Source organism: Xiphias gladius, chromosome 13 (assembly GCF_016859285.1).
Source record: "Xiphias gladius isolate SHS-SW01 ecotype Sanya breed wild chromosome 13, ASM1685928v1, whole genome shotgun sequence".
NCBI classification, from domain to species: Eukaryota; Metazoa; Chordata; class Actinopteri; order Istiophoriformes; family Xiphiidae; genus Xiphias; species Xiphias gladius.
Window position 1 is genome coordinate 3,370,530 of NC_053412.1, and position 14,381 is coordinate 3,384,910.

At 41.2% G+C, this 14,381-nt stretch overlaps 1 protein-coding gene across 3 annotated transcripts in view; it reads left to right on the forward strand.

The window, feature by feature from the left end:
* Positions 1-14,381, forward strand: part of gpd2 (glycerol-3-phosphate dehydrogenase 2 (mitochondrial)) — a 32,083-nt gene that overhangs the window by 10,370 nt on the left and 7,332 nt on the right. For 2 of the 3 annotated variants that reach the window (XM_040141913.1, XM_040141912.1), the window contains exons 3-15: positions 57-65; positions 1,724-1,895; positions 2,361-2,485; positions 2,585-2,682; positions 2,976-3,139; positions 5,927-6,091; positions 6,714-6,858; positions 7,614-7,807; positions 8,737-8,871; positions 8,957-9,132; positions 11,820-11,951; positions 12,063-12,221; positions 13,176-13,288. In XM_040141913.1, the coding sequence (XP_039997847.1) occupies positions 57-65; positions 1,724-1,895; positions 2,361-2,485; positions 2,585-2,682; positions 2,976-3,139; positions 5,927-6,091; positions 6,714-6,858; positions 7,614-7,807; positions 8,737-8,871; positions 8,957-9,132; positions 11,820-11,951; positions 12,063-12,221; positions 13,176-13,288 (1,787 nt within the window). The remainder of the gene's footprint in view (positions 1-56; positions 66-1,723; positions 1,896-2,360; positions 2,486-2,584; positions 2,683-2,975; positions 3,140-5,926; positions 6,092-6,713; positions 6,859-7,613; positions 7,808-8,736; positions 8,872-8,956; positions 9,133-11,819; positions 11,952-12,062; positions 12,222-13,175; positions 13,289-14,381) is intronic. The other variant, XM_040141914.1, reaches the window with a different exon arrangement.

A 14,381-nucleotide genomic window follows, 5' to 3' on the forward strand; every position in this document is an offset into this window, starting at 1 on the left:
TTTGTGTCCCGGCGCGATAACGTCTTCTCATGCCCATCGTCATCCTCTCAACCAAGCCCGGATTGGTAAGCAAGAAGTCGACCCTGATGAAATATAATTATTTTCACAATAGTTTGTAATCATGCATGCGCCTAATCCCAGTAATTGCAATGCTGATGACATGAATGTCCGTCTTGTCTCCTTTAGCAAGGGAATATGGCTTGGAGAAGTTTTCAAGACAGCGGCCGATTGGCTATTAGCATGGGCTTTGCTGTGCCATCCGCTGGCTTAACTTGATTACGAGGGGCACGCTGGCACTTAATTCTCTGGCAGTGTTTGTCTATATGCATCATCAAAAATAGACAATGATTATATCATTGTCTTGTGTGCGGTTGCAGGCCTAAATTACAAACGCCTGCTACTATTTGCAAGTCAAATGCCCCGTTGGCCTCAAAGCAGCTTGATGCAATCATTTAGCCTGAACTGCTAAATAGAAAAATGAATAAATATTTCATTAGAAGAGAAACCCCACATCCTCGTATCAGATGGGAGCTGTGTTTTTTATTGCAGTTGTGATTATTTGTTTAAATTAATTATTTTGCTAATCAAGAAATGGGTATAAATGATGATCAGAGACTGGAATGGGGTTTATTTTGTGGATTTTGCAAAGTGTAGCAGCATGTGGCAGCAGGTAGTAACCCTTAGCAAACTTTTCTTTGCTACTAATCGCGTGAAGAATATGTTTTTTAGCAACACTTCACTTGTAAAGGTGAAAATGAGACATCGTAAGAACATTATAATCTCCCTTTCTGCCAAGAATAGCTTCAGAAAACCAATCTTGGATTTGAGATTGAAAGCTCATTCTTGGATTTGTTTAAAAATGCATTCAAACTGCACTACATTTGGTCGCCATCTCACTTCTTGTGGCAAATTAGGTGGTGGTGGCACAAGTATTCAGATCTTTTACTTACTGTAACCAAAGGAAGCAATCTTGCACAGTAAAAAAAATACTTCAAAATCTCACCGGAGTAAAAGTATGTAACTACTATCAGAAAAATATACTGACAGTGTCAAAGGTACTCATTCAGCAGCTGTTATGTTATCAAATATTACCAGAAATGTTCGTTTCTATTGTTGTTTCAATATGTTTTGTTTTAAGTTATCTTGAGTTTCAATCTTGTTGACAGACGGGAGTCAAAATCACATCAGTTGACATCATTCAATCCGAACGCATAAATGAGACTATGGTCTCCACTTCTGAGGCACTGATGAGCGCTGCAGGATTCACGTCACTCACATCATTGTAACAGTAAACAATGCATTTCTATTCAGTATGCTTCTGTACATACAACACAGTAATGCATATGATAAGGAACCATACAACCGTATGTCATTACACAGTCACACTAAATCCATTACACAGTCACACTAAATCCATAATGTATGAAAATGATTGCAAGTCTTTGTGCGTTATATCACGTTATTTTATGAGGTGATTATAATGCAAGAATGATGCATAAACACATTACACTGTGAATGTGCATGCAGCGTGCTTATAATGTCTCAGAATGCACCTCAAGGAAAGTGTTGCTATATTTGCATTGTTTTAAAGAATTTGAAATTGAGTTTAACATAGAAATTAACATAGAAACCTACTATTTTGCACAGTTAAGGGGGATTCAGAGTAATCACAAAAGGTACTGTGCTCATTGTGTTGGCGTACGTGTGTCCGTGTCACTTCCAGGTTCAGCTAGCCCACGTGGCGGCGGAAGCAGAGCTGAAGGTTCCCTACGCGGACGAGCTTCCCTCCCGGCAGGCCCAGCTCACTGCGCTGAAAACCACTGAGGAGTTTGATGTCCTGGTTGTCGGAGGAGGGGCCACGGGGGCAGGATGTGCCTTAGACGCTGTCACACGCAGTAAGCTCGCTGTCAACATCTGTCTGCTTTCAAGTACATCCCTCTCCAGGGATGTAACAGGTTTCAAGCTCTATAATTGTCCTTATTGAGTTATGATTGAAGGAGGCAAACGCCTCGCGGGCTGGCATGAGACCAGCCGGTAACAGTTTATAATGGTCTCGCTCATAGGCGCAAAAGCTTAGCTGTTACTGAAAATACACTTTCAAGTATCAAATGCAATTTTTTTTAGATATTTATGTAACATTACTATCTACTTTTCCCACACTGGAATCATGCCTTTACAGTTTGTATAGTAATATGATACGATGTTAGTCGTTGACGTTTTGGGTACGTGAAGAGCTCGGGCGTATGTGATGCATAGGAGTGGAACTCAGTTTGTAATCCTGTAATAAGCAGAAGCTGTTAAGACATATTACTAGCAAACTGCACAAGTGTATTGTCTTTTTCTCGTATGCTTTTCCTCAGACCTCAAGACTGCCCTCGTAGAGAGAAGCGACTTCTCCTCGGGGACAAGCAGCCGGAGTACCAAGCTAATCCACGGTGGAGTCCGCTATCTTCAGAAGGCCATCATGCAGTTAGACTACGAACAGGTTCCTCTTCATCTTTTTATTTTTTTTTTTAATCTTCATCCCAACCTGTTGCTGCTCCTCCTTCATCATCTTTGTATTCTTTTTCTACGTCTGAAACAGTACATGATGGTGAAAGAGGCCCTCCACGAGCGAGCCAACCTCCTGGAGATTGCACCTCACCTATCTGCGCCGCTACCCATCATGCTTCCTGTTTACAAGTAAGTGTCAGACTCATACAATAAGAAAAATGCCACTGCTAAGCACAGGATATGTGGTGAAAAACAGCATAAGCAAACAGGTGATAATTGATAAATCCTGTTAGCATGATGCTTTTAATTTTTTAGCTGAAGAAGGCTTAAATTTTATTTAATTTTAATCTGGATGGAAAATTAACACCAGCTTCCGAATGTTTGTCGTGGCTTTTGATGACATAAAATTGTATTTAATCGGCCAAAATAATGAAAATGGCAGATGAATTAAGTTCAGTTTAATCACTGTGTTAATTCCCAAGATGGTGGCAGTTGCCTTACTACTGGGCAGGGATCAAGATGTACGACTTGGTGGCTGGGATTCAGTGCCTAAAGAGCAGCTACGTCCTCAGTAAGACCAAGGCCTTGGAGCTGTTCCCCATGCTGAAGAAGGACAAGCTGGTGGGAGCAATCGTCTACTACGACGGTGAGTCAATGCTCCCTTGTTTAACACCCGCAGGGGCTTTTTTTGCTTAGCTTTAATTTGGATATTTTCACATACACGACCATGTGTGTACAGTAATCTAAAAGGCACGCATCGTTTGATAAGTCATTCCTTATCTCTTTATTTTCTGTAAATATGAACAAGGCAGCTGAGTCAGTCTTGCTGCTTTTGCCCTTCTCTCTGTTTTCCCTTCTTGTTCCTAACTACTGGCTATGAATTGAATCAGCGATGGATGGAAGAAAATTAGTATTAGTATGAACTATAAGAGAAAATATAACGCCATTGTTTAAAGTAGAGCTCTGTAACTGGAACTTAAGCTAAAACAGTATAGTATACAGATGAGCCTCTCTTTGCTGAGGAAATGTAATCACATAAACAGTCTTGAAACCCTGTGAAATAATCTTTCAAGTCTTTAAAATGCCTCACTGTCCTTGTGAAAATAGGTATTTTTCAAAAGCAACCCATTTTGAAAATATGCCGCAGCATAGTAGTTTTTAAGTTATCTTGAGTATCAAACTTGTTGACACAGAGGTACTAAAAAAAACAAACAAACCCATCCTAGAACATGCACAGTACTACTCACATGCAGATTGATGGCATTTCTGAGTAGCCCAACATATTCTGAAAATAGCAATATAAAGTATGGCATTGCTGGGTAAGGCGTGTAGTGACTCTGCTAAAAGCCAGTAAATAAAAGACATAAAAATCTAACAAGAAAGCCTTGGATTCAAGGGGACATAAACCGAAAAATGTTGGGAACCAGTGTTTGAACAGAGTGATCGTATCATTGATTCAGGATGTTTTCCTAAAATTGGTTGCCTTTTTTACTTTGACTTAACCTGTACCCAGTTCATTAGAGCTTCTACATTAGCTGAGCTAAACACCCAGAGTGTGGTAGCGCTCCTCAGTCTTACAGTTTGTTTGACAGCTGCACAATCAGCATCAATGAGTAAAGTGACGGAAATTAAAAAAAGAATAGGGGTTTTAACAGTGCAAACTTGAAAAAATATACATCCAAGTTTAATTTAATTCAAATGAGTCCGTGCTCTTATAGAAATTGTGTAGAAATTTTATGATGAAGCCAAACGGGAGATTAAAGATTACACTCCGTTAAAATAGGCCTCGGATGTAAATCTTGCCTGTGGCGTTCACATGTCCACTGGTCCCTAACAACATGTGTTGACAGGCTGGTAGGACGCCCTCTCCTCCCTGTGGCAGCAAAGGTTGCGTGTTCCCCGGATGGGTGCGGAGGAGAACCAAACATATGCTGAGTGTCCAGCTGAGTGTGAGGAGATTCGTGCCCCGGGCGCCGGTTTCTTTTCCGCCACAGAAAATAACAACTTTGTGGCTGCTGGCGATGTCTGTTAATGTAGGCTTCACTGAGCAGCAGCTCGTCATGTCTAATCACAACAGGTAGCCATTTTTTTTAGACCTGATGCCAATTACAGGGGCTTTTAATGTCTCTTACTTATGATATTCAGCAGTTAGATGAAATTAGATATTCATCACGATCTGCTTATTGTTACAGTACGATGTGTAGAAAAAAAATCACATCTGCGCTGTTTTTAAAGGATATAACTTGAATAATTTTTCTGCAGTTAAAAAGATGTGACTCTCACTCTATTAGTTGTTTTCATGAAATAAAAATTTTAAATTTTACAGCATGTTTTCGAGGCAAATAGCTGTTTTGGTTGCTTCATTTACATGACTAATATTTTGGCAGATGCTTTAATTTTTGCTGTACCGATGCAGCACACTGTCTACGAACTTGCATTTTTAAAACCAAAACAAACTGTCTTTTTCTCTCCAAATGTGAAATATCAGCGGTCTGATATAATTGGATTTACTGCAGGCTGGAAAAAGGGAAGAGCATTTCCTTGGTGCAAAGCCGCATATGTTTGATTTTCCACCTCCTCCTCCTCCCACTCCCCACCATCATCTGCTCTGAGGGGGGACAGGGCCAGGATGGTGGAGGGGTGGGGCGTCCTTTCTCCAATTATGCCGTCTGGAACAATCACGCCCGTGACATTTCGAAATCTGACCTTCTCTCCCGGCGGTGTAAGGCGCAGAAGAGCGTCGTTGTCGGTCGGACCGGCTGAGCAACAGCTATTTCTCCCGCTGTCTTGGTTACTGCTGCTGCCGCTGCCACCAACAACAACGGCAGAGGATCTTTTATTCTCACAAACACGGGGCAGCGAACCTGAAGGCCTAAATCTCTCATTTTGATTTGGCTGGCTGGTATATATGTTTATATGCTCTGAATGCTCTGGGAAATGCAGCTACAGTGTGTGTTGCTGCCGTAGGTGCAACAGCCATGCCTCTTCCTACAGTGCTTTATTACCAGTGCATTTCCAGTGCATGTCCTGAAATTGCAATACAGTATTTATAAAAATGCTTTACTACCTCATACTAAGGGATTGAGCAGCCAATCATGTTACCAGCCTGAAGTAAAATGAGTTTTTGCATGTTTTTTTCTGTAGTTAAAGGTACACACAGTAATTTATTCCTCTTTGTTATTATTTAGGAATAAATCTGTGCTACATATCTGTCATTCTAAAATGGCTTCCTATTCAAGTTATTATACGTGTTGTCTGTCCAGTATTTTCTGAGTTTATCTTTGTGTTTTTCTACCCTGGTATGTGTTTTTTTTTTTTTTTTTTGGTAATAAAAATGGAAATGAAGCTTGTTTTACTTTTGCACACATTGTAAATCACCCGGGGTAAGAAATGCCTAAAACCCTCTCTCCCGCTTCGTCTCTCTCCCCTTCAGGGCAGCACAATGACGCCCGTATGAACCTGGCCATCGCCCTTACCGCCGCTCGCCACGGCGCTGCCGTCACCAACTACACTGAGGTGGTTCACCTGCTGAAGACGAAAGACCCGCAGACCGGCAAGGAGAAGGTGTGCGGAGCCCGCTGCAAAGATGTAATCACAGGTGAGGTTTATTTTATTTTCACATAAAAGTGTCTGGGAATCCCTGAACCAGTGGTTGGAGAGACCATCCTGTATTTAAAAATGTAGACGTTCGCCCAACAGTCATGTCTTGTACTAAGCGTGTGCAGAATTCATTTTAATTCGCCCCATTGTATTTGGCCAAGTGCTGTTACACTTGAGAGGTCAATGGATATCAGGCGTTAAAGAGAAGGCTGACCAACTGTCATTTCAAAGGGGTAAAATAATTAATAAATGACTTTTCAAAAGGTTTTTGGGTTGCATGGAAATGACGTGAAGGGAAAGGTCCTCTCACATTTGCCTATTTTGCCTGGAAAATTTGTGTCAGGAAACAGTTTGGCTTCTACTTTTGAGTGTTAAATGTAAACTGTAAATGAAACGCAAGTCAGACTTAGCTGATCTAAAAGCTTTGTGATGCTGCCGTCGTATTTTAAGAGGCAAAGGTCAGTGAGAGGTGCAGTTTTGGAGTGAAAGCAGGCTAATCGTTTGAATCAAAACTTCTATCTTCACACTTTTCTCTTTTGACTTTGGTCTATTAAATCACGTAATGTTCGGTTTTTCACTGGAATACCTAATGCAGTTGACTTCTCCCTCCTTTTTAACAGGGCAGCAATTTGACGTGAAGGCCAAGTGTGTGATCAACGCCACTGGACCCTTCACAGACTCACTGAGGAAGATGGACAACCAGGAAACCAAAAACATCTGCCAACCCAGTGCTGGTGTTCACATTGTCATCCCCGGTTACTACAGGTTCGGCATAACACTGTCATACATCACACACGCAGCCCAACACACAGTCAGTGCTTTAAAGCCGGCATGAATTTTTATTCACGTTGCGGAGAGCTCTAAGTTTCTATTTCAAATGCATTAACTTGTACATATTTATTCCTCGGTGTTTTCTCATTCCTCTGTGTAAATACTAAGCTGGCTAAACTATTAACTGACCTATACTTACATGCATAGGACAATTTTCTCTGGTTAAGATACAGCAGAGCAATAGAGTGGTTTTGTTGAAGTCGGGGGTTTTAAAGTTCAGCGAAGCTTATTGAGCGAAACCCGAGGGACCATGAGCCCTTTGAACGGCGGCAGAAATGCCAACCACCTAATTCTCTTCCTCCCTTCCTCTCGTCTTCCTCCCGCCGCTATCTCCCACCCCCTCCTCTTCTTCCCCCTGTCTTTTCTCCTATTTTCTTCCTCTCTAACTCCTCACCTCCTTAACTTGCTCCTCTCCTCCTCACTTGTTCTCTACCTTTTTGTTTTTTCTTTTCTCAACACTACCCTCCTCTTCCTCACAGCCCCTGATTCTTCTTTCAGACACAAATTCAGTAAATTAGACTTAGGTAATCTACTTAACAGGAAAATTGAATTGTCATAGCAGCCACAAACCTGGGACAGCAACAAGAATAAATTAGACATAATACCAACTGCTGCTACTTCTACCATTTCTGTTACTACTAGTATTTGTTTTAATTATGAATCCTCTTATCGGATTTCCTGTTCCACAGTCCTGACAACATGGGCCTGCTCGATCCGGCCACGAGCGACGGGCGTGTCATCTTCTTCCTGCCCTGGGAGAAAATGACCATCGCCGGCACGACCGACACCCCCACCACCGTGACGGCTCACCCGATCCCGGGGGAGGACGACATCAACTTTATCCTGAGGGAGGTCCGCAACTACCTCAGCCCTGACGTAGAAGGTACAGGAGCTTCCTCTTGTCTGTTTTGAGGAACACGCAGTGACACACGGGGTTATTTTGACATTTTTTTTTTGCTTGTTTTGTTTTGTTTGTGGCTAAAGTGTGTCAGTACTGTTGGGTTAACTGCCTCCGCCACCCTGACGTCACCTGGTCAGTTCAGGTTTCTTAAGGTTGCCATTGCCATGGTGGCAAGCGACGCTCATGCTAACTTCTCTGTTTGCTCCTGACAATCCTGAAACATGTTTCAGCAGAAGATTTTTGTGTGTTTTGAGAGTGTGCCGAAAAGCAAGTCTAAAAGCAAACATAAAATAAAGTCAAATAAAGTTAATTTTTATAGCCAAATGTCACATACAGTGTCTCAGTGCCGCTATAGGCCCACAACAGCCATAGATCTTTGGATATCTGTATTTTTTTTTTGTGTATTGTTCATATTTTTGCAAGCATGTTATGGATATATTGTTTTAGGATGAATAAAACCAAACCACGGTAAACCAGTAGCAGCCGTCCTGTGACTACAGTAACTCAGCTATTCTTAAGTAGCAATAACAGAAAAGGAATACAAAGTTTCAGAATTTGGTAGAAATACGATTTATGAGATTCACAATGAGATTTATTTAATTTAAAATGGAGACTGTAATAGGTACAATTCAGTATCACTGAATCGCCGCCACTATTTTGGTAAAGAATAAATATATGAATATATTTCATGTTACAAATACTACAGAAGGCCATACATGTATACAGATAGTAAAACCTATTCATCTCAGCTCAAGATGTAGTTTATGTCCAGAAATGTTTTCCTACATAACTGCTCTACTACTCTACTCAGTACAGGGTTTAGCACTGGTTCAAAGTGAAGTGCTTTGGTTAGTCTGTGTCCTACACAGTGAAAAGTGACTGCGTGTTTTTTGTCTGTATGGTGTGCGCAGTGCGCCGAGGAGACGTTCTGGCAGCTTGGAGCGGCATCCGTCCCCTGGTGACCGACCCAAACTCCAAAGACACTCAGTCCATCTGCAGGAACCACATCGTCAGCGTCAGTGACAGCGGACTGGTCACCATCGCTGGTCAGTTAGGCCTTTGGTGGTTAAACATTTAAAAATTTGAAGAAGATTACCTTTCACATAAATGCACTGTTTTGTCTATGCCCAGGTGGGAAGTGGACTACCTACAGGTCCATGGCTGAAGAGACTCTGGACTCAGCCATCAAAGCCCACGGCCTCTCAGCTGGGCCCTGCAGGACTGTTGGTCTGACGCTGGAAGGGGCAAAGGGCTGGGCGCCGACCCTCTACATCCGCCTGGTGCAGGACTATGGCCTGGAGAACGAGGTAAGAAAAATACACAAAACGGCATAAGGTGGATGATTGCACTCGTAGGCAGACTTGGGTTTTGTAAAGTAATTTTAAATAGTAAAAACAGTTGTCAGGGGCAGAATTGCTCTGAAAATGATCTCGCTAGTTGAGTTAAACCTCAGTGGGTGGAGACAGGGGGAGAGCCACAAGTCTTCTGGTTAAGTAACATCGGATTGAACCTCGTTGAAGCAGATGAGTGAAGAGACGAGGTAGAGAAAACTGCATTTTCAGATAAGGTTTTGGTCAGTTTCAGGCCTGAATCCTCAGGACACGTTGTTTCACACAGTCTTCTTCCCTCCGTCAATCATCCACTTTGGTTTGTTAATGTAAGTCAGGGAGAGATCGTTCCATCACTCTCAGAAACGACAGTTGATTTCAGGAGGGGTTGGAGTAGACAATTTATCTAGCTGCCATTCTTCACTTCTGCACCGCGTCTTTTAAGAAGAGCGTAGGTTGCCAAATAATGTACAGTCGCTAAACACATGTTTAGGTTTTGGTCTCAGTACAGGCACAATTGTACCAACCTCACCGTGACAATAAGAGTTCAGGATGCTCCACACAGTCTCTGCTCCCTGTGCCATGAAATAGCTCTAGTCAAACACCACAATATCTTTGCAACCCTGTTTATGTACAAGTTGAAAAATCAAGGTACAACTTTTAGAAAGAAATGAACTGCTGCCCTATTAGCAACTCTGCCTCCGAGAACAGTTCGGCTTGGTAAAACATTTTCAGCATATCGAGGAGTAGAACAGAGTAGACCTTTAACTTCCTACTGTACACGGGACCCGATACACACAGACACACATTCGTCTCCAAAACAAACCTATAAAAGCCCACTTGCTCAGACACATTCACTGTCTTCTTCACCAGCAGTGGAGCTGACATTAAAGCTGCTGCTGTAACAATGCTGACATTTCTGCTACACAAAAGACTGGACACACGTGTAAGTGCACTGTAGGCTGCACAATTTATCGATGGCCTTAAGTAAGGGCACATCGATTAAGATCAGCTACACGCCATCTTTCCGATAATTAGCCTGAGCGTTTTCATTAAATCCAATAGGACGTTGTTTCATGAAGAAAAACTACTCGTGCACCGAGTGCCTACGGTATACTTACTCCTCATTAGAGGCATCCGGCACCAGCTCTTGTTTTCTCTCGAATATTCCCTAAAAGGTCACTGTTGATATTTGGACAGCGTTTGCCCTTTCCACATGATCGGCAAGCCAACGATCTGAATGGCAAATAGACCTCCTGTGTTCTGTAAACGCATGACAACTCATTGACCAAGTGGCGCTAACGTTGGCGAAAACCAGGAGCTGCCGCCACAACCTACGTCGTTTAACCTGTAATTTTTGGTACTGTGGTAGCAGCGGAAGTGAACGTGCATAAATAAACTTAAAGACAACTCATCAAAACTCACTACAATCCCCACAGCGAGTTTCAGGCTACGTACAGGTTTTATTTAATTGAATTAATAAAAGGTTGGAAATTTTGTTACAATTGTTAATAAATGAGAATTTAGAGAGCGGATACACAGAAATCCAGTTTGAGTTTCAGCAAAAGTCCCAAGGGGGTTAAATGAGAACCTAGACTAGTAGCTATTTTTGTAGAGTTCAGGTTAGAGCTGAAATGATTGGTGGATTAACCCAAAAAAAAAAATGTAATCGATTTAATGGCATGAGCCGTTTTTCAAACAAAAATGCCAAAGATTTCCTAGTTCCAGCTTCCCCAAATTTAAGGACTTGCTGCTTTCCGTTGTCTTGTGAAACATTAAAATTGAATGTCTTTGGGTTTTGGACTGTTGGTCAAACAAAACAAGCCATTTGAAGATATCATCTTTTCCCTATTTTCTGAGATTATCAAAACCAACTATAGAAAATAGTGCTCAGACTCGCAGTCTAGTTCAGTGGGTTACATTTGTTCTTAAAAAAGTGAATTTTTTTTTCGGATAATATGACTTTAAGTTAAAGGAGGGATGTGCTGTTAAATGTAGATGATTTGAGGAATTTGTTGGGGCTGTGGTTAAGTGTTACGAGATTGGAAAAAGAGCTGAATATATATGGTTTCCCCAAGGAATTCCTTAAGGCAAGTTATTAAGCCACCTTGATCTTGACGCATTTTTTTTCTTGCGATCATTTTAGTTACTAAATAAATAAGCCTAAATAATAGCCACACTTATTAAAAAATGTGCAGATTTGACATGAAATAGTACCTCTGCTCCCTTCCTACAAGTTTATGTTAGTATGAAGGCAACACCTTGTTGAATAAACCATGGCATACTGGACATGAGATGCCAGACTGGTTATAATACAAGAAAGATATTAACTGTTGTGTATTTAACAACCGTGAATTCTACTGCGACTAACCTATAAAAAAAGTATCCCAACTGCTGTTTAATATGTTTACGATTTTTTAAACATTATATTGATATTTTTTGGGACATTTTACTAGTATTTGTTCAGCATTTTTGCTAATATTTTTCAGAAACTTTATCAGTATTTAGATTTTTTACATTTTTGGTAAAATGTATTTATTTATTTATTTTTACGCTGACTGAAGAGGGTGTTTTTTTTTTTTTGGTTTTTTTTGCACAGGTTCTTGCTAACTGAACGTCTTTCTTTTCTTTCATATTGTGTATTTGATCTCTTTCTCTGTGCACAGGTGGCCCAGCACCTGGCCGCGACGTACGGCGGCAAGGCGTTTGATGTGGCAAAGATGGCTCAGGTCACTGGGCAAAGATGGCCAATTGTGGGGAAAAGATTAGTGTCTGAGTTTCCTTACATCGAGGGTGAGGTAAAGTGGGATTTCACACAAACAGTTAATCGTCTAGTGGTGTGTCTCGAGGCTTTTTTTTCTCTTTTTTTTTTTTTCTGTTTTCACGTGAGAGTGCGTCCTCTTTCTCAGGTGCTCTATGCCATTAAGGAGTACGCCTGCACCGCCATTGACATCATCGCCCGACGAACGCGCCTGGGCTTCTTGAACGTGCAGGCAGCCGACGAAGCCCTCCCACGCATCGTCCAGATCATGGGCAAAGAGCTGGACTGGAGTCAGGAGAGGAAGACGGTATGATTTCACAGAACAGCAGTTAATTTTATAATCAATTCTTTAAGCACAAAGCTTATAATATTGAGTAAATATTAACTGTAGTAAGTTAATTAGAGTTTCAGGCAGCGTGTGTAACAATGTAACAGCAAAACTGGAGCTGCCATGACTGATCAGTCAGTCAATCAAAAGAAAATGAATCTGTTAACCATGGTTCCAGTCTCTCAAAAGTGACGATTTGTTCGCTCTCTTTGACACATATGATAAAATATCTTTGGGTTTTGGACGAAACATACAGACATTTAAAGACCTTACCTTGTATCCTGGGAAACTAGGATGGGCATTACCCAACTAGTTTCTGACAATCCATGGACTAAATGTTCTGATGATTGTTAGTTGCAGCCCTAAACAAAACGACAAAAAGTAACAACTAAAGGTCAGTTAAAAGCCTGATGTGTGGGTATTGTCTCCGTTTTGTATTATTAATGTTTAAGAGTACATTTTGACAATGACTGTGCCTATGAACAAAGCTGTACAAACCATAATAGTGCGTGCAGGGGTACAGGGTTCAAGAGCGGCGCTTTGCGAGGCAGCAACTTGTTTTCCTCTGTTTTTATTCTAACCTATTTACCGTAGGCTTTCCTTAAACAAATATATAGCGACTGGGCCAGTTGAAGTTCCCATTTTAGTACGATTTTCTGGGGGCTAACACACATCTTTATTTTTCTCCCAATCACTCCAGTACGAAAAATGTGTTTTACACTGCGTAAATGTTGGTTCTGCCACCAAACCACATTACAATTATAAAATTACATTACAACCATCATAACACTGAAACCAGAGGTGCTCTTGGGTCTATTTGATATGATTAGAGATAAAATGAGTGTGAAGAGTAGAGGGTTGCTGATAACACTCTGAGGTATCGCTAAAGGCTGATTTCTAACTGCTCTCTCTCTCTGGTAACGTGAAATCCAGGCAGAGCTCGAAGCAGCTAGGAAGTTTTTGTACCATGAGATGGGCTACCGGTCTCGTTCTGAGCAGCTGACCAAGACGTCTGAGATCAACTTGGACTACCAGGAAGTAGTCAGGTAATTATTTTCCCTCCTCCTTTATTACACGGCAATCCAAAATCCTTCATTTTCTGTTTCTGGTGAAAGTTGAATTTCCGTAGGTGGGCTGGTGACTGGTTCAGTCGAGGCCCCAATTTCCTCTGGGGATGTCACTCCCACTTTTTACTATCTCACTAGTGCCCGTTCAAAACCTTCTTGTTATCTCATTAATAGTTAAATATTTTGTTCAATCATCTAATCATCATCATCATCTAATTTCCACCTCACTGCTGTGTTATCATATAAGTAATATTAATGATAGACCCTATCTGTCGGACACCTGATCGGAAAATGCTGGGCCATAAATTCAAAAGCATTGCTGTGACACATACACCTCCTGCCAGTTTATTAGGTACACCTAGATAAAACTAATGCAGTATAACACAACAGGGGTGCGATAAATCCTCCCTTCGTGAGGATCATAATGTTCAGTCCTTATTGACTCTGGGGGTGTTGATTTACTTAAATGGTCACTTCGGAGGCCGTAATTTGTGGTGCCGTTGAACCGTACTGGGTAATACTGGGGGGTGTTCCCTAATATTATGACCATCCCATGTATATGAATTAACGTTGACAAAATATTAGGAACGCAGAAAAGTTTCAGGTTGTTCTGCAGAAATACAGATGGAAACGTTTTTTTTTTTTCGTTTTTTTTCCCCCCGAAGGTCCCCGTATGTGGCCAGATTAACACAACACAGAGCGTCCAGGATGCATATTATATAACCATTTATTATAATCTGTCTGTACCTCTACTATCTATATCATATAAAAGCTAAGCACCAAAAAAAAGAAAAAAAAAGAAATATATAACAGGCATTGCAGTTCTTTTGGAAATTAACTGTGAGTCAGATTTTTAGCTTTCTCAGCATCTAGATTTGGTTTCATAAGTATTGTTCCAACAAAATGAAATGAAATAAAATGAAGTGTGTCACCAAGCGTGTTGTGAGCATGACCCACAGGCTTAACATTATACTCATATTAAACAAGACTTAAATGAGATAATCGCCGTTATCGGCAGAGTTTCGTTGAAACTGTAGCATTACCGTTTATGAAGACAGCTGTCAAAGACCAT